This window comes from Ips typographus, linkage group LG2 (genome assembly GCF_016097725.1).
Source record: "Ips typographus isolate SLU linkage group LG2, UJ_Ityp_2.0, whole genome shotgun sequence".
NCBI lineage: Eukaryota > Metazoa > Arthropoda > Insecta > Coleoptera > Curculionidae > Ips > Ips typographus.
In genome coordinates, this window is record NC_138423.1 from 3,216,791 (window position 1) to 3,234,692 (window position 17,902).

The window sequence follows — 17,902 nt, forward strand, 5'->3', positions numbered from 1 at the left end:
CGGGACTTCTTGAATGATGATACCACCATACCAGTTTGGTTTTAAACTAAAGCACTCGACTATACACCCACTTGTCAGCTTAACCAACAACATACAAACCACACACCTCAACAACAATAAAACGGCTTGTTTATTTATGGACATAAACAAAGCTTTCGACAGTATTTGGCATAAGGGACTACTCTACAAACTACATAGACTTAACACACCAAAATACTTACTTTACACTATCAGAAACTTACTGGAAGACAGACAACTGCTCGTTCGAATAGACAATACACTCTCCTTTTCCTTCAGCTCTGAGCAGGGACTACCGCAAGGTTCACCTCTCTCACCTTTACTTTATAATAATAATAATAATAATAACAGTCTTTATTTCGAATTGTGATTAGGATAGAGTACAATGTACATTATCAACTAATACAAAGGAAATACCGTCATGGTAAACTATGAACTATGTAGTACTTAAAGATACTTATATACATTTTCTGCGATTTTTCTCTAAATACAGATTTCAGAGAATAAGCAATATTTATTTAACAAAATAATCCTCTATAGTGTAGGGTTCTAATTCAATTAGTAAATGTTTTACTTTAATTAATCTAATTGCCCTTTTTTGAATTGCAAATACATTCTGTATTGAAGTTATTCTACCCCAAAACATAATTGCATACTTCATAATCGATTCAAAGTTGGCAAAGTACAATATTTTAAGGGCCGCCAGGTTCAGATACCCGGAGACAATTCGAATTCCATAGCAAATTGAGTTTAACCTGCCTAGCAGAACATTTATGTGATCAGACCGATCTAGAAATTCATCAATCTGCACTCCCAAAAATTTTGTGTTTTTGGCTAGTAATTGGCTCCTGTCAGTGAGAAGGTGTATTTCATTAGGTTTCACAAATGTACCTTGTTTTGTTGAAAAAATAATCACACTTGTTTTTTCCATATTTAAAGCTAATTTATTTTTTTTAAACCACTCAGAGGTCCTAATAAACAGATCTTTTCCAGACTGAATTAAAGTGCTGATTTCCTCTTGACCTACAAGTAAATTTGTGTCATCTGCAAAGTTGACGATTTTTTCATTTTCTTTTGCTATAGAATTCAGATCGTTCATGTAAATTACAAAGAGTATAGTTGGATTTTTACCTTTTGAGAATGACGTCATCTTTTTACATCTTTGCTTCTCGCATATCAAACATGTGAAATAAACAATTTTAACAAAAAAGGCACGTTATTAATTTTGTCATCCTGTCAAATTAAAAACGTTGACATTTACTGTCACTTTGATATAAACAAATATCAAATGTATAAACATGCTGCGCTATAATGAGCAAGCCCAAATGCTAATTTTAAATGTGCTGCTTTTTTTGGAATACGAAAAGAAACAGTTTCCAGGTGTCATCCCAATTGATTATTCCAATGTGTATGATAGAGCATCACAGGCTTTAAAAGTGAGTACTGCTAATTTATGCCGAATGAAAAAGGCAAATTCCAGCCTTTTTCATTCGGTGCTGATGACTCCTATTTTACCAACATTTCTAAGAAAATGTCGGTCAGTAAAACCAAAATAACCGCTTTTATGAAAAACAAAGAAGTTGGTAATGTTGGTATGCCAAATTACTATTTTCGCTTTATTGTGCACAGCACAAAATTAATGAACATTAATAACATATTATGTTATTAGGAGTAGAAGAGATCTTTAAGTGAGTGCAAGCCCATCTATTCACTGAATGAAGACTGACTGAACTGTAATAAACTGAAACTCTCATAATCATGTGATTTTCAAGGCACTTGATCATCAGTCACTTCTGAACGCACTAATTTTTCAAAGCATTTGTAGGTTAAAATTTGTGATCTAATTCCAGACATGCGTGTTTTTTCACCTGCTTGACGTCATTCTCAAAGGGTAAAAATTTGACTATAGTGGCCCCAGAATACTGCCCTGGGCTATTCCATGTTGATTTTCTTTTATATTTGATGTGTATGGCTTGCTGTCCCTAAATAGTTTAACCTGTTGTTTCCTATGAGATAAGTAAGAATCAAACAATCTTAGGGCCTTCTAACTCCATAGAGTTCTAATTTTTTTAACAATAGTTTTTTATCTACACTATCATAAGCCTTAGATAAGTCTAAAAATATACCTATTCCTAGTTTATGGTTTTCTATGTGTTCAAGGATATGACTTGTAAACTGAAAAATTGCTGTTTGTACTGATCTTCCGGCAATGTAGCCATGTTGATAACCACTGAAGAGGTAGCACATTATAAAAAAAAATGTTAGCTGTGTGTATAAAACCAATTCAAAAATCTTTGAAAAGGCTGGAAGGATGCTTATTGGTCTGTAATTTCCTATTTCATTTTTATCACCTTTCTTATAAATCGGTTTAACTTGAGCAATTTTCAACTGATCTGGAAAGCATCCCTGCTTGAGACTTTTATTTATTAAGTATGTTAGTGGCTTGGATATATGTGGTAGTACCAATTTAACTATACTTGCAGGAATCTCATCTATACCACTTGTTATTTTGTTTTTTAATTTTGCTGAAAAATCACACAGTTCCTCTTCAGTGATTGGTTTGAAGTGAAATGATTCACTATTGGGGATTATATTACAACTAAACTCCGTGTGCTGCATATTTTTCAATATATCAGGGACCAACGACAAGAATTTGTCATTAAATTTATTTGCTATAACACAAGGATCACCCGCTATATCAGTCTCAAGCCAACACTGAGTTTTCCCCAATATCTGATTACAAACTGACCACATACATTTATTTTTATTGTCAGAAGATTATTTGTTTTTTATAACTATCCGCTCTTGATTTTAATAAAATGTTGTCATATTCCTTTTTTACAGTGATATACTGAGGTTTAAATCTTATATCATGTCTTGACAGCTGAAGTAGCAAATCTAGTTTTTTCTTGCACTCATTTAATTCATCCGATTTATATAATGTTTTGCACTTATTTCTGCTTTTATTTGTTACTAATTTCTGAGGAAAACATCGATTAAACAGGATTGTAAATTCCGACAAAAATAAGTTCCATTGCTCATCGATGGTTTGATAAAATGAACTGAAAACTATTCCCCAGTTTTCACTCTTAAGGAGGTTTACAAATTGTTGTTTGTTTTGTTCAGAAAAGATACGAGTGGAATAGCTTGTATTAATAGCCTTAGTTGACATCTGGAACGTGACTTTATAATCTGTACTGCCATGCAACCATAACAAACAAGACAAAAATCATATTGACGAAACAGCATACATATTACAATACGCAGACGACACTGCACTTATTGTTCACGACAAAACTACAACAAAAGCAGTTTCAAAACTACAATCACTTACTGACGGCACCATGACATGGTTCTACAGATGTCATGCCCTGCGCCAGCCCCAAACCAGCAAATTTAAAAATTAGTAAATAATAAACGTCAATGAGGTTAAATTTCCATTTCGCTCAGTACACATGTAATAGAAAAGGAACGACAATTATTACGTCACTGCCACTAGCTCTGAGACGGACATTATGTACTTATTAGTGCCGTTTAAACGTAAACGATACACATTAACATATTGGCGCCTTACTATCAAAAACTCTTTAAGCCATTTTGACAAGAATTTACAGGAAACGAGAAAAATGTCCTGTAGTGTCCGGCCCTAATTTCGGTGTTAAATCAGACTGCAAGAAAATATTTTATTGTGGCTCAAAATATGTCTCAAAAAGCATACAACTAATGCAACAAAGATGGAAGATATCGCTTGTGCTCAAGACGAAAATTAGCAGGCAAAACATGACAACCTGTTAACCCAAACTGTGCTTCTATTTTTGAAAATATGTAATGTTTTATTGTTTGGCTGTTTTGTACACATTTCAGTGGATGTCAGAAAGTCTTTTTCATGTTCCAAAATAAATTATTTTCGGTGTAATCTGTCTTAGAAAATACCGCTTTTTGGTCACTTTTAGAGACCTTGTAGTTTCAAAATGCACTACTTTTTTAATGTAAAAACAACTTTCTGACACACTTACTTATATTACGTATGAAATACCGTTTAAATTGATTCAATATATTTATCCGTTTCACCTTGATTTGGGTTAAAAAAAGACCAAAATCAGCACGAAAAATGGGGGTGCGCCGATAGCCTTAATGTTACATTGCACAAAGTATACTGGTGTTTTTAGGAAAAAAATCTTGATTTTAGTTGTAGCAAGATTTAGGAGTTATAAAAATGTCACCAAACTTCTAAATTCCAAAAAAAATCCAAATCAAAGAACTTAAATTATAATATTTTTTTTTAAAAACTTGTCACAACAACTATATTCGTATTGTCAGGTGCCGAAACGTGTTTCAACGATGCAGCCCGGCATGTTGGTTCTTCTGGAGTGCGCGAAATAGTCGATAAAGGATTGCTGGCAATCGCTCAAAATAATTTCGATTTGGCCTACATAGCATTTCAGCAAGCAAGCAACTTAGAACCGTCGAATATTATGGTAAGATAATAACACAATAAATTATTGTTTAAACTGTTTATTTTCTACTTTCTACTTTTCTACTTATTTTCAAACCTAACGAAATTGAATGTCTAGTACAACTATCCATCTTCAAGTAACTTTTTGGAATTATTTAAGGCAACTCATTTTCGTTCACTCATTTCAGTTCGAATTTAGTTAAGTAAAAGCATAAAGAACAATAGCGGTGAACGCCAAAATTGGGCTCATGGGTCTTTTACTGTCGGTTAACTACAGAAATCTGTTTTTAAATCAAGCAAGAATGAAACTCTAACATAAACTGCGTTTCAACGCATATAAATCGGGAAGCTTAGTCTGAAATGTCGGAATTTGTAGTTTATTTACAAAAAAGAAGGTTTTTTGGTAATATACAGGACTTTGAAGTGCGTAAATAAATTCAATTCAACGGTTTTGCCGCGTATATGACGTGGACGACTTTCAGCAGTTTTATTGGCTATGGCTGTCTGATGGTTGACAGCTGATTTATAACCTCAAAATCAAATCACGAGTGAAGTCCACAGAGTGCAATGTTGCCAAATAACACGTTTTATAGCACGACACGACAACATTTTTATTTCACTGGACAAAAAGTAATTTGATGTCAATTTGACATAATATCTCATCTGCATAAACGTACTTCTCGCTATTTCAATTCTATGTTTTATCTCCTGTGAGTGATCCCAGTCCTCGTTTAACGTGCAGCCGAGATAAGTAAACTTTGCCTTCCTCTCAACTGGCTTGTTTTTATATAAGCATACATATATCATACATCATTTATTTAACTACACTAGAAGTAATTCTAGGAAATTAAAATTAAATTATAAATAAAAAAAGAACAATTAATTTTCAAACAAACACAGCATAAATTCTAACTGTATGTAGTATTTTTTTTACTGAAAGTTTGAACTGCTTAAAAAAAACCTTCATTAAATCCTACTGGCTGAGTAGAAGGATTTTCAAAAAATTACCCATTAAGAAAAAATTGTAAACGATTCTGCTTCAAAAAATAAATTACTGTTTCTGTGTGGCAACGAGTAGATTATATATTTTTGAAACATCACAAAAAGAAATAATTCCTAAGCTGCTTTTATTTCAGTTATAAATTACAGTACATCTTCAAAACAAACTGCACCACTGACAAGTTAAATTTAGTAGAAAAAGTCAACAACATTCCCATTATATTAAAACTGCAATAAAATCCATTTTTATCTCAAATACAGTGACATAGTTATTATTTTAAAACTTATACGCTCGTTGGAATTATAACTTGTTTGTCATTATAAAAAACAACATTTACTTTTGCCTGTCTTTAGGGTTTAATGTTGGATAATTTTAGTGCACATTATTATGGCAATTACATATTAACAGTGACTTTGTGTCAAGCAACTTTGCACCATAACAACCGTTTTGATTGCTTCATTTTTCTCTACTACTTTTACTAATCACCATATATTTGGTCTTATGTCTTGTTTGGTCACATGATTAAAAACTGTCACTTAACTTCAAGTGACACTCAAGTGTCTCTTTTAGGTCCCTCAAGTGCTACTTTTGGCAAAAAAGTGAGGTTAAGACGTAAAGACACGTTAAAGTCCTATAGATCATTTTGAGTCACCTGGTTTTGACACTGGCTTTCGACGGCAGCCATATTGCCGGGGGGGCAGACAACTGAATTTAGCTGTATTGATTTTCATTGTTATTTGTGATCTCCTGGTGTTTAATAAACTGTTTAAATGGAAGCAGAGTACATTTAGTTGATATGTAGGGAGAGACACTGTTAAAAACTAAAAACATCATCTGTGCTTTTGGAAAGCCTGTAAAATATAATGTTTTTGAATCATTATCTTTAAATGACTCTTCTGACAAGCCAGACGATTTTAGTTTTTCTTGCAATGTATAATTTTTTGATTTGCAAAATTAAAATCTTCTGATAGACAAGTTGTTCCAAGTAAGATACAGATACTTCTGTAGATGGACCTGCAGTGGGTTCCCTGTCCATGTTCATAGCTAACGTGCTTTCTCACCTTCATGTTCATCTTCCTATATAAAGGTCTTATTACAGATAAATTATAACTTTTGTACAAAAACTTACTCTATTAGGAGACGTTTTGTTTAACGCTTAACTGCTTGAACATGCCGCTATACATTTTGTACATTTTGGGTTTTGGTAATAATATAAATCCCATATTTACAGAAGGAACCCAGTCAGGATTGTCCTTATCTTCCAATTTGGCTGGTTCGCCTAAAAAAACCAAACAAAACTGACACAATACACTAAAATTAAAACAATATTTTTTTTAACCATACTTCGTTAGATGCTGTACTACTGACAAATAATAATAATAGATACCTGAGACAGTGATTTGCACAAATTCGTGCATTATTAAGGAAGGTTTTACTTAAATCCCCACGTTTTGAAGCGGCAACCCATTTAAGTCGACGTTCTTTTGACAAGGCGTTTAGTTGTTCTCCCCGGTTCTTCAACGCTTTGGGAATCTTGAAAAATCGAACTTTATCCCTTTCTGCTCTATTTCCACAACGCACGACTAAACAAAACGACGGCATTTTTCTACAATCTTCTGAACTCAATCGAAAATTTCTATAGTTTACATTTAGCTAGTGGGTCTGTATGCCCCCCGGCAATATGGCTGACTTACGTTTGACGTTTGTGACGTCACCTCGAAATGGTCTATTACCTATTATTCTTGTTTTAACTTTTACTAACATCTTTTATCAGTTGTATCATCGTAATAATGGATGGTGTACATGAGTTTATTGAATTCATTGAGATATCCTTGAGGAGGAGGAGCAAAATGAGGATGAAGGCAATCATTTATTGAGAATGGGCCTATCCCACATATCATAAATGTTTGTTTTAATGACTGGGAGAAGAATAGGATCAAAAAACTAATTTTTCATATTCTTGAAGAAAAAATTATGGTCGTAAATGTCCCTACATTAGTTTGAATTTGTCCATTAAATTTAAAAGATCTGTTTTGGCGCGCATGTGACGTACGTAATTCTGGGCGATTTTATTGGCTGTTTCACGTCATCTGTTTTGTTTCACTTCTTGTCGCTGATTGGTTGATAGTGTAGTACGTCACCGGCGGCGGGCGTTTTAAACATGAGATTAATGTAGTTTTTATCATCATATCATCATTTTTTTTCTACTTAGACTTAATATTTTTGAAAACAAAAAAATACGGGTATAATATTTTCAATCCGTCTTTGTAGTTAGGAAATAAAAAAAAAATTGTGGGACAGGCCCATTCCTAAACGTTATATTAGACAAAAGGGGGGTGAAGAACACTCAGCCTTCTCCACATCACACTCACACATTTACCTCCACTTTGAGAGCATAAACTACTACTACAAGTTATATTAGGGATATGCAAGATCCATTTTCATTTTACGAAAGTTCTGAATTTTCTAGGCGATATCGTTTTGAAAAAGAAAATGTGCGTGATGTTCTATTACCTTTAGTAGATAATGCTTTGGAAAAACATAGTCAACAAGGATTGCCAGTTCCTGTCCATTTGCCACTGTTAATGGCATTACGATTTTATGTCACTGGAAGCTTCCAAGGAAGTATCAAGATTTTTTCTTTGAATTATATATCAAAGAACACTTCAACTGTTAACCTTCCAATCACCAAAAACAAAATAACTATCATATTTTTCCAATAACAGGGCTTATGTCCCACTTTCATTTCAAATAGGCGCATCATAAAATAAATTGAAAACTCTCTTAATTAATATTTTGTGGAGAAGGTTGTGTGTTCTTTCCTCTCTTTTAGAGAGTTTTTTTTTTTACACAATATGCGTTACACATTAATTCTAAATCATATTAAATAGGATCGGTTCTTAATGTAACGATTCTACGCATCATAACAACAAGTATTATTATCGTAGGTCCTAAACAATATGGCCGTGTGCCTGCTATACGGGGGCCATCTAAAAGAAGCGATCGCCGTGTTAGAATCGGCAATCGCCGCCAATCCCACGCACGCCCTGCACGAATCCATCATACTTAACTTGTGCACCCTGTACGACATGGAGTCATCGAAAGGGATAACGAAGAAGTTTGCTTTGTTACGACAAATATCAAAGTACAGCGCTGACGCGCCCAGCGCTATTTTGGAGAAGCTGTACGGGTAAGAAAGTACCGCTTCGTTTTTTTGATTGATTGCTTATTTTAATAATTTATATCTTGTTAATCAATGTTGTATGCAAGTTTTATTTCTATATCATTCCTAAAAACGTCCTGGTATTCTTCTTATTTGGAGTTAGAGGTTTCAAAATTGGAATAGAATATTTTCAATACTCCTGTCATTTCAACTTAAACCTAATCTAGCCTAAGAAGTAAAATCCACAGCGCATAAATATTTCAATTACAATTTAGCTACGGAAAATGAAAATGACGACGTCATTGTTTACTATTGTGTTACTTCTCTCTCATAAGCTCTATAAATGTCACTTTGTCTGATTTATTAGCACAGTTCAGTTACGGCTTGTTAGAGCATAATTTAACCAGTGTTAGTACTGCTCATTCAAATTGATGTTACAAATAGCAAAATAAATGCTAACATCCTTCTCTAGAGATGACCAGAAGGTAATTTTCTTTTACAAATGTTCTCAAAGTTTTGATTATTTGAATTCTTAGTATTTTACCCTTACCCTTTTTTTAATTGTCATTTGTGTGTAAATGCATTTGAAGCATACATGGTCTTCAAATTTAATATTTGCTAAATAGTTGATTTAGGTAAATAAAATTGCTTAGAATTTTGTGAAAACTCCAATAATAAAATGAAAAGTGTGGCTTTGCAACCGAAAAAATGGATTTTCCACGTAAGAAACGTTGCCAAAGCCAAAAACTTGTGATTTTGGCAACGTCGAAAAGCTCAAAGCTAAAAAAGCTCTTAAGTTTTTAATTTGTGTGATTGGAAAAACCATACTTTAATGACAGGTTATGACACACACACTTAGCCACCTGACAGCTGTCAAATAGTGCTGTTGAAAAAAAAAAACCGAGGTGTGTTACGCTTCTGCGGTATTGTAATGAGTTTAAGCTTAGATAAGTTTAGTTTAGACTGTGTTATTTTGTACCTAATCTGTCACATTCAAATCGCAAGTTTCAGACTATTTTTTGTAAAGTATTTACTAAATACAAATAGAATTGTAGTACAATTTATAAGATGCTTAAAATATTCTAAAAATGCTAAAATTGAAACATCTTTTTGATGTTATTACGCCGGAAAGTATTCGTAACTATGTGCAGTTAAATTTAGCAGTTGTTACGTTAAATTTGACAGTTATGATATTTAATGACACCTCACAGCGTGGCTTATAGTCATAACTAGAGTCCGGATTAAAAATCACTAAAATTGCGAAAAAAGCAAAATTATTTTCTACAAAAGAGCAGAAAAATCTGTAAAGAAGCTTTAAAAAAGCACAAAAATTTTAAACTGTTTTAAAAACTTATTTTGAACTACTTAAGGAGCATTTGGAAGATTTTTGGACAGTTTAAAGAGCATATTGAAGGTTCTTGAATGCTTTAGAGGCATTCGAAAAATTCTTAGATGGGTCTAGTATTTATTGGAAGCTTCTAGATCGTTTTGAAAGGCTTCCGACTGCTTTAGAAGCATTTTGGAGTTTCTAGACTGCTTTTAAAACATTTGAAACCTTCTAGACGGTTCTAGAAACTTTTAAACTGCTCTAAAAGCATACGGAAACTTTTAGACTGTCTTGAAATGTTTTGAGAGCTTCTAGACTAGTTGAAGATCATTTGGAAGAATTTAGAGTGTTCTAAAAGCTTTCGACTGCTTGAGAAGTATTTTGGAGTTTCTGTGATGTTTTAAAATCTTATTAAACTACTTTAGGAGCATTTGGAAAGTGTTTGGACAGTTAAAAGATCATTGACGATTCTGAACTGCTTTTAAGGCATTTGAGAACTTGTCGAGGGTTCTAGAAACTTTTGGAAGCTGTTAAACTGCTCTTGAAGCATACAGGTGCTTTTAGACTGTCTTGAAATCCTTTGAGAGCTTCTATTGACAAGTTGAAAAGCATTTGGAAGCTTCTAGGCTGTTTTGGAAGGCATTTTGGAACTTCTATAGTGTTTTGGAATGTTTTTACATTTTCTTAGACTACTTCAGGAGCATTTGGAATTTATTTATTTTGGAATTCATTTTGCAACAGATAATTGGTATGTTTTTGTCTATCATCAGAAGCCTTCAATATCTCAATATAGCAAAAGTTATTATTATCACTTAGGGCCCAATAACCCACTGTGCAACATTATTTATATTTACCCCACTTATTGACCCTCATATTAATAAACTAATAAGTAAGATTGATAACAATTGGTAAGAATTTAAAACTGGGGGCTTCGCCACATAAATGAATTGAAAATAAAAATTTAAATTCAATACAGAAACAGTTTTTAAATAGAGTTATTTAAAAAAATGGAAAAGCTTGTTTTGTCAAAAACTAGTTTAACCATACAAAAAATAGCAGCAAATAAGCACAAAAACTTAAATTTAGCACAAAAAGAAAAAAAATCTGACATTTGACAGATGTTTTTGCGTAAATCTTTCACATTAGATGACAAAGGTTTTATTATTATTTAGAAATCTAGTCATCACTATTAAAACTCGTTCAGCAGTAAGATGAAACTATCAAATGGAAACCAATTAAACCTCTTACTTACACCTCATTAGAGCCCCAAATTTGATATTTGTGAGGCTAAGTGAAAGTTTGATATGTTTACTACGTCATTTGACAGCTGTCAATTGTCAAAACTCATTCAGAGCTAGAATGCGCAGATTATTTGTTCTTCTTTGATAAATCGCATTGCAATTTATAGCTCCATAGATTTAACGGTTGTGGCATTATAACAGACACTTTCATGTTTTTTATGTCACCTGCTATCAAAAATCACGCAACTGATGACAATTTTGACTTTTTTATTTTGAGCCAATGGACAATCTGCATTATTTGACCAATAAAATACGTTTCGGGCAATCGTTTTGTTCGAGATTATAAGAGTTTCGTGTCGTCGGATCACGGACGCATGGGACTTTAGCTTAACGCAAAATTACCAATCCAAAATAGTTCTACCGCTTTGTTGCGTTGTGACGTTAAGTGACGGAAGTATCAAAGTGCACGCTAAGGTCAGGACTGACAAATTTGGCTCCATGTAGCTGTAAACAGTGTAAACACAACTTTAATGCAAGTCCTCATAGATTTATACATCTGTTTGGTATTTTATACTTTCAGATTACTGGGTTTAACAGTTATGACAGCTGACATGTGACGCAAGCAAAGTATTAAAGTGTCCCTTAACATCCCAAAACTGTCAAGTTTGGCTCCACAGAGCTTTAAACACAACTTCCAGTGCAATTTTTTCAAATAAGCAGCTATATGTACTTCTATAGCTTCAGGCTACTAGTGAACAGGTTTTGACAGCTGTCACGTGACGTAAGAAAAGTATAAAAGCGTTCCTTAACGTAAGCACTCAAATTTGTCTCCACAGAGCCGTAAAAACTACTTACAGTGTGGTTCCTCCAAGAAACTACTTGGAATTTTATAATTTCCAAATTCCATCGCATGAAATGTTGCTTTTGATGTGCTTTCTCTTAAGTTCTCCTCAAAGATTCGTTAAGTTAGTTTAGCATTTTTTCCAAAAATACCTTTCTTATAATTTTCCATCTTCAATATTCAGTGTTAAGTGAATAAAGAAAAACAAATAAATTTGACAACAGAGAGCAGGTCTTGGAGTATTCAGAACAGATAACTAGCAGTAATTGTATAGGACTTCTTCTGAATGTTGTGTTTTAAATGTTTGAAATTAAAGTATGGTACTATGCACTTATGTTCTAGAAAGTCATGGAAATAATTTACTGTACTTCTATAGCTTCAGGCTACTAGTAAACAGGTTTTGACAGCTGTCACGTGACGTAAGAAAAGTATAAAAGCGTTCCCTAACGTAAGCACTCAAATTTGTCTCCACAGAGCCGTAAAAACTACTTACAGTGTGGTTCCTCCAAGAAACTACTTGGAATTTTATAATTTCCAAATTCCATCGGATGAAATGTTGCTTTTGATGTGCTTTCTCTTAAGTTCTCCTCTAAGATTCGTTAAGTTAGTTTAGCATTTTTTCCAAAAATACCTTATTGATAATTTTCCATCTTCAATATTCAGCGTGAATAAAGAAAAACAAATAAATTTGACAACAGAGAGCAGGTCTTGGAGTATTCAGAACAGATAACTAGCAGTAATTGTATAGGACTTCTTCTGAATGTTGTGTTTTAAATGTTTCAAATTAAAATATGGTACTATGCACTTATGTTCTAGAAAGTCATGGAAATAATTTACTGTACTTCTATAGCTTCAGGCTACTAGTAAACAGGTTTTGACAGCTGTCACGTGACGTAAGAAAAGTATAAAAACGTTCCCTAACGTAAGCACTCAAATTTGTCTCCACAGAGCCGTAAAAACTACTTACAGTGTGGTTCCTCCAAGAAACTACTTGGAATTTTATAATTTCCAAATTCCATCGAATGAAATGTTGCTTTTGTTGTGCTTTCTCTTAAGTTCTCCTCTAAGATTCGTTAAGTTAGTTTAGCATTTTTTCCAAAAATACCTTTCTTATAATTTTCCATCTTCAATATTCAGTGTTAAGTGAATAAAGAAAAACAAATAAATTTGACAACAGAGAGCAGGTCTTGGAGTATTCAGAACAGATAACTAGCAGTAATTGTATAGGACTTCTTCTGAATGTTGTGTTTTAAATGTTTGAAATTAAAGTATGGTACTATGCACTTATGTTCTAGAAAGTCATGGAAATAATTTACTGTACTTCTATAGCTTCAGGCTACTAGTAAACAGGTTTTGACAGCTGTCACGTGACGTAAGAAAAGTATAAAAGCGTTCCCTAACGTAAGCACTCAAATTTGTCTCCACAGAGCCGTAAAAACTACTTACAGTGTGGTTCCTCCAAGAAACTACTTGGAATTTTATAATTTCCAAATTCCATCGCAGGAAATGTTGTCTTTGATGTGCTTTCTCTTAAGTTCTCCTCTAAGATTCGTAAAGTTAGTTTAGCATTTTTTCCAAAAATATCTTTTTGATAATTTTCCATCTTCAATATTCAGCGTTAAGTGAATAAAGAAAAACAAATAAATTTGACAACAGAGAGCAGGTCTTGGAGTATTCAGAACAGATAACTAGCAGTAATTGTATAGGACTTCTTCTGAATGTTGTGTTTTAAATGTTTGAAATTAAAGTATGGTAATATGCACTTATGTTCTAGAAAGTCATGGAAATAATTTACTGTACTTCTATAGCTTCAGGCTACTAGTAAACAGGTTTTGACAGCTGTCACGTGACGTAAGAAAAGTATAAAAGCGTTCCCTAACGTAAGCACTCAAATTTGTCTCCACAGAGCCGTAAAAACTACTTACAGTGTGGTTCCTCCAAGAAACTACTTGGAATTTTATAATTTCCAAATTCCATCGGATGAAATGTTGCTTTTGTTGTGCTTTCTCTTAAGTTCTCCTCTAAGATTCGTAAAGTTAGTTTAGCATTTTTTCCAAAAATATCTTTTTGATAATTTTCCATCTTCAATATTCAGCGTTAAGTGAATAAAGAAAAACAAATAAATTTGACAACAGAGAGCAGGTCTTGGAGTATTCAGAACAGATAACTAGCAGGACTTCTTCTGAATGTTGTGTTTTAAATGTTTCAAATTAAAGTATGGTACTATGCACTTATGTTCTAGAATATTATGGAAATAATTTACTGTACTATTTTTGAAAATATAAATTTATTGATTACTTATTTAGTAGCACAATTTTACCTCCATCGTTTTGGAAGACTAGGACTGACACCTCTAATGTAAGTTCTCTTTGGCTGTGGCTCTCTACTTCGCGATCGCTCACTCCGTTTGTCTTGGTCTTTCTTGAAACTCGACTCACTTTTCTTATCATCTTTACTTGAATATGTTGGTTCATCTTTTTTGCTCTTGTGCTTCTTTTCCTTGTCTCGGCTTTTACGTTTTTTCTTTTTACGCTCCTCACCATCACTCGACTCGGAATCTTCGCTGGACGATCGTTTTTTCGATTTTTTCTTTTTCTTGTCTTCTTTAGTGCTCTTCTCTGGTTCGGACACCGGTTCGGTTTTCACGGGAGTGGTAGAGTAGATCGGCAGTCTTGCCGGTAATTTAATGTCATGCTCGATTTGATCTACTAATGTTTCTCTTATGTTTGTGATTGGGAGTTCAGTTTTTACCACCACTGGTGGTTTAGGTGGTGCTGCTTTTGGTGCACATCCTTCGTCATACAATTTCTTTGTTTCATCACTGGTTGTCTTGCCCTCTTTTGGAACCTAAAAATAAGTTCAGACAGAACTTTATTACAAGATATTTTTGGGAAGAATGAGGTTCAAAAGCATTTATTAAAGCTAAAGGCATTTATTACCTTATAACTTTGTACATGGTCTACTCTTATAGCTCTGTTCAAAATTTTTATGCCATTTAAATTGTCAACAGCCAAAATAGTGGAACGTTGATCCTCATAACACAAAAAACAAAATCCTTTTGACTTCCCTGTGTCTTTGGCTCGAATCAAATTTATATTCACTATTTCCCCATATCTAAAAATGCATATTTACATAGAAAAAATATTATTTTATGCTCCTTTCACCATAGACCTAAACATAAATTTTCAGTTCATTTTTGTTATTTATAAGTTGTGATTAACTTGAATCTGTCAGGAAAAGCAGCATTTGATTGTGAACAAATAGGTATGTTTCACAAAAGTTATCTTATTAATTTTCGTTTTGTATTACGTTTACGTTCATTGTGAAAGAGACATTACGCTTCCTAACGGGTCTGGTGTACAGGGTGGCCACTTTTCGTTAGTTTTACGGGGTATAGAGAGCAAACGGTAACTAAGATTAAGATTTTCGAGTTTAGCTGGTCCAATCAGAACTGGGCTGTCGTCATTTGTTTTGGATTTTATACAGAGGATTTTTAAAAATTGGCCATATTCCTTTCTTTGTGATATCTCAGATGTGATTTGAGTTAATTAAAGGCCACTTTTCATAGAGTTTTTGACGTAGATTCCATTGGCGTTGCCGCTTTTTGTCTAATGTTGTGAAGATAAGTCAGTTTTTGCTTTTAGCACACCTTATTTTATATTATTGGTTCACTAGATAGCTTTTCTTCATCTGATTTCAACGTTATATAGTTTTATATACCTACTTATCTCTATTTTTTTTAATTTAATCAAAAATTGTTTTCTTCATAAGAAAATTTGAGGAAAATTAGAAAATCATTTCAAAAAGTTCAAATTTGCTATGATTATGTTAAAAACTTGTTTTAAACTTCCAAAGTCCTATTGACAACCTTCTTAAAAGTGCCAGAGGTTTCTACAAGAGCCTTAAACCTTCCCAGATTTGTTTTAAAATGTCAGTAGCCTCTAAGACCGTTTTGAATGTGCCAAAGACCTCTAAATGCTACTTAGAACTTTCTGAAAAGTTTCAGAGCCCTCTACAACTGTCTTAAACTTTCCCAGATCTGTTTTCAATTGCCAGAGGCCTCTAGCACTATTTTAAAAGTTCTATAAATCTCTGAATGCTATTGAAAACCTTCTAAAAAGTTCCAGAGGCCTCTACAATTGTATTAAAACTTTCCCAGATCTGTTTTCAAGTGCCAAAGGCCTCTAGCACTATTTTAAAAGTTCTATAAATCTCTGAATGCTCTTGAAAACCTTCTAAAAAGTTCCAGAGGCCTCTACAATTGTATTAAAACTTTCCCAGATCTGTTTTCAAGTGCCAAAGGCCTCTCTACAAGTGTCTTGAATCTTCCCAGACTTGTTTTAAATTATCAAAAGCCTCTAGGATTGTTTTGAATGTGCCAAAGACCTTTAAATGCTACTAAGAACGTTCTGAAAAGTTTCAGAGCCCTTTACAGCTGTCTTAAACTTTCCCAGATCTGTTTTCAATTGCCAGAAGCCTCTAGCATCATTTTAGAAGTTCCATAAATCTTTAAATGCTATTGAAAACCTTCTAAAAAGTGCCAGAGGCTTCTATAAGTGCCTTAAACCTTCCCAGACTAGTTTTAAATTGTCAGAGGCATCTAAGACCGGCTTGAATGTGCCAAAAACCTCTGAGTGCTACTGAGAACTTTCTGAAAAGTTTCAGAGCCCTTTACAACTGCCTTCAACTTTCCCAGATCTGTTTTCAATTGCCAGAAGCCTCTAGCATCATTTTAAAAGTTTTACAAACCTCTACAAGTGTCTTAAATCTTTCCAGGCTTGTTTTAAATTGTCAGAGGCCTCTAGGATCGTTTTGAATGTGCCGAAGACCTCTAAATGCTACTGAAAAGTTCCAGAGACTTCTAGAACTCTCTTAAACTTTCTCAGACCTGTTTTCAATTGCCAGAGGTCTCTAGCACCATTTTTAAAGTTTCATAAATCTCTACAAGTGTCTTAAACATTCCCAGACTTGTTTTAAATTGTCAGAGGACCTAGGATCAATTTGAATGTGCCAAAAACCTTTAAATGCTACTGCAAAGTTTCAGAGCCTTCTACAACTGTCTTAAACTTTCCCAGAACTGTTTTAAATTGCCAGATAGACAGGTTTTGCTGATGGTTGTGACACAACAGTCAGAAGTCACTAAACAGACACTAGTCTATTTTAGAATTTTAGGTATAAGTTGCATTTGGCAACATTGCACGTTTAATTTGGAGAACAGCCGTGTTTTTTTTTTATACTAAATTAGAAGGTTTCCAATTTAATTTTCTGAAGAAATTCTTGAATTTTCCGCAAGTTTTATTTTTGATCTATACAACACAAGCAGTAAATTTGTGGAGACCTATTGTACACCAGACCCTTCCGAACTATTTAAATAGTAAAGTAAAGTCCTAAACTCACTGTGAAAATATGCATATAATGTCACCTTCGGTAAGATCAAATGGCAAACCCCCTATGAATATCCAGGCACTGTCGCGGTACTGATCGTGCCAGGAACTTTTACTGGTACTGTGTAGATCCTGATGGCTCAGTTTGGAAATATTTTTCATATTCCTTAAAACAACAACATTGTAATGATGAATTGTACCCAATAAATGTTCAACTTACGTTAGTGGATTCATTGTTGGAAAAACCGCCTTTCAAACACACTATGTATTGACGTGAGTGCTTAATGGCTTAATGCACTATGTAACAACTAGGCTGAGACTTTACTACTTTATTTATTTAAATTTTTAAATAATAAAGCCAAGTCCAACAAACACAAGAACATAAACAACTACATAACCTAGAACTTTGAGACAACTGTTCAATTCTTCTTCTCTACTACTTTAGAGGCTTTTAACGAAAAGAAGAGGAATT

The 17,902-nt window shown here is 33.5% G+C and overlaps 3 protein-coding genes and 1 long non-coding RNA gene across 11 annotated transcripts in view; 1 reads left to right on the top strand and 3 right to left on the bottom strand.

Annotated features, from left to right (window-relative positions):
- The window catches only part of LOC145724339 (uncharacterized), a 116,822-nt gene that overhangs the window by 66,816 nt on the left and 32,104 nt on the right, over positions 1 to 17,902 (bottom strand). The gene's annotated exons all lie outside the window — the stretch shown is intronic.
- LOC145724335 (trafficking protein particle complex subunit 12-like) overlaps positions 1 to 17,902 on the top strand; it is a 33,026-nt gene that overhangs the window by 9,886 nt on the left and 5,238 nt on the right. For 6 of the 8 annotated variants that reach the window (XM_081972512.1, XM_081972514.1, XM_081972513.1 and 3 more), the window contains exons 9-10: positions 4,339 to 4,496; positions 8,423 to 8,664. In XM_081972512.1, coding sequence (XP_081828638.1) covers positions 4,339 to 4,496; positions 8,423 to 8,664 — 400 coding nt within the window. Of the gene's footprint in view, positions 1 to 4,338; positions 4,497 to 8,422; positions 8,737 to 17,902 lie in introns of those variants that run through there. The other 2 variants (XM_081972518.1, XM_081972519.1) reach the window with 2 other exon arrangements.
- Positions 6,490 to 7,003, bottom strand: LOC145724348 (uncharacterized). The gene is made up of 2 exons (XR_014176986.1): positions 6,862 to 7,003; positions 6,490 to 6,753 (listed from the first exon to the last, which is right to left on the bottom strand). It is a non-coding gene; the product is annotated as an uncharacterized LOC145724348 (long non-coding RNA).
- On the bottom strand, positions 14,317 to 17,812 carry LOC145724342 (RNA-binding motif protein, X-linked 2-like). Its single transcript, XM_081972529.1, has 4 exons — positions 17,651 to 17,812; positions 17,444 to 17,596; positions 14,986 to 15,160; positions 14,317 to 14,893 (listed from the first exon to the last, which is right to left on the bottom strand). The coding sequence occupies exons 1-4, from the start codon at positions 17,662 to 17,664 to the stop codon at positions 14,363 to 14,365; spliced, it is 873 nt and encodes a 290-aa protein (XP_081828655.1). The 5' UTR covers positions 17,665 to 17,812; the 3' UTR covers positions 14,317 to 14,362.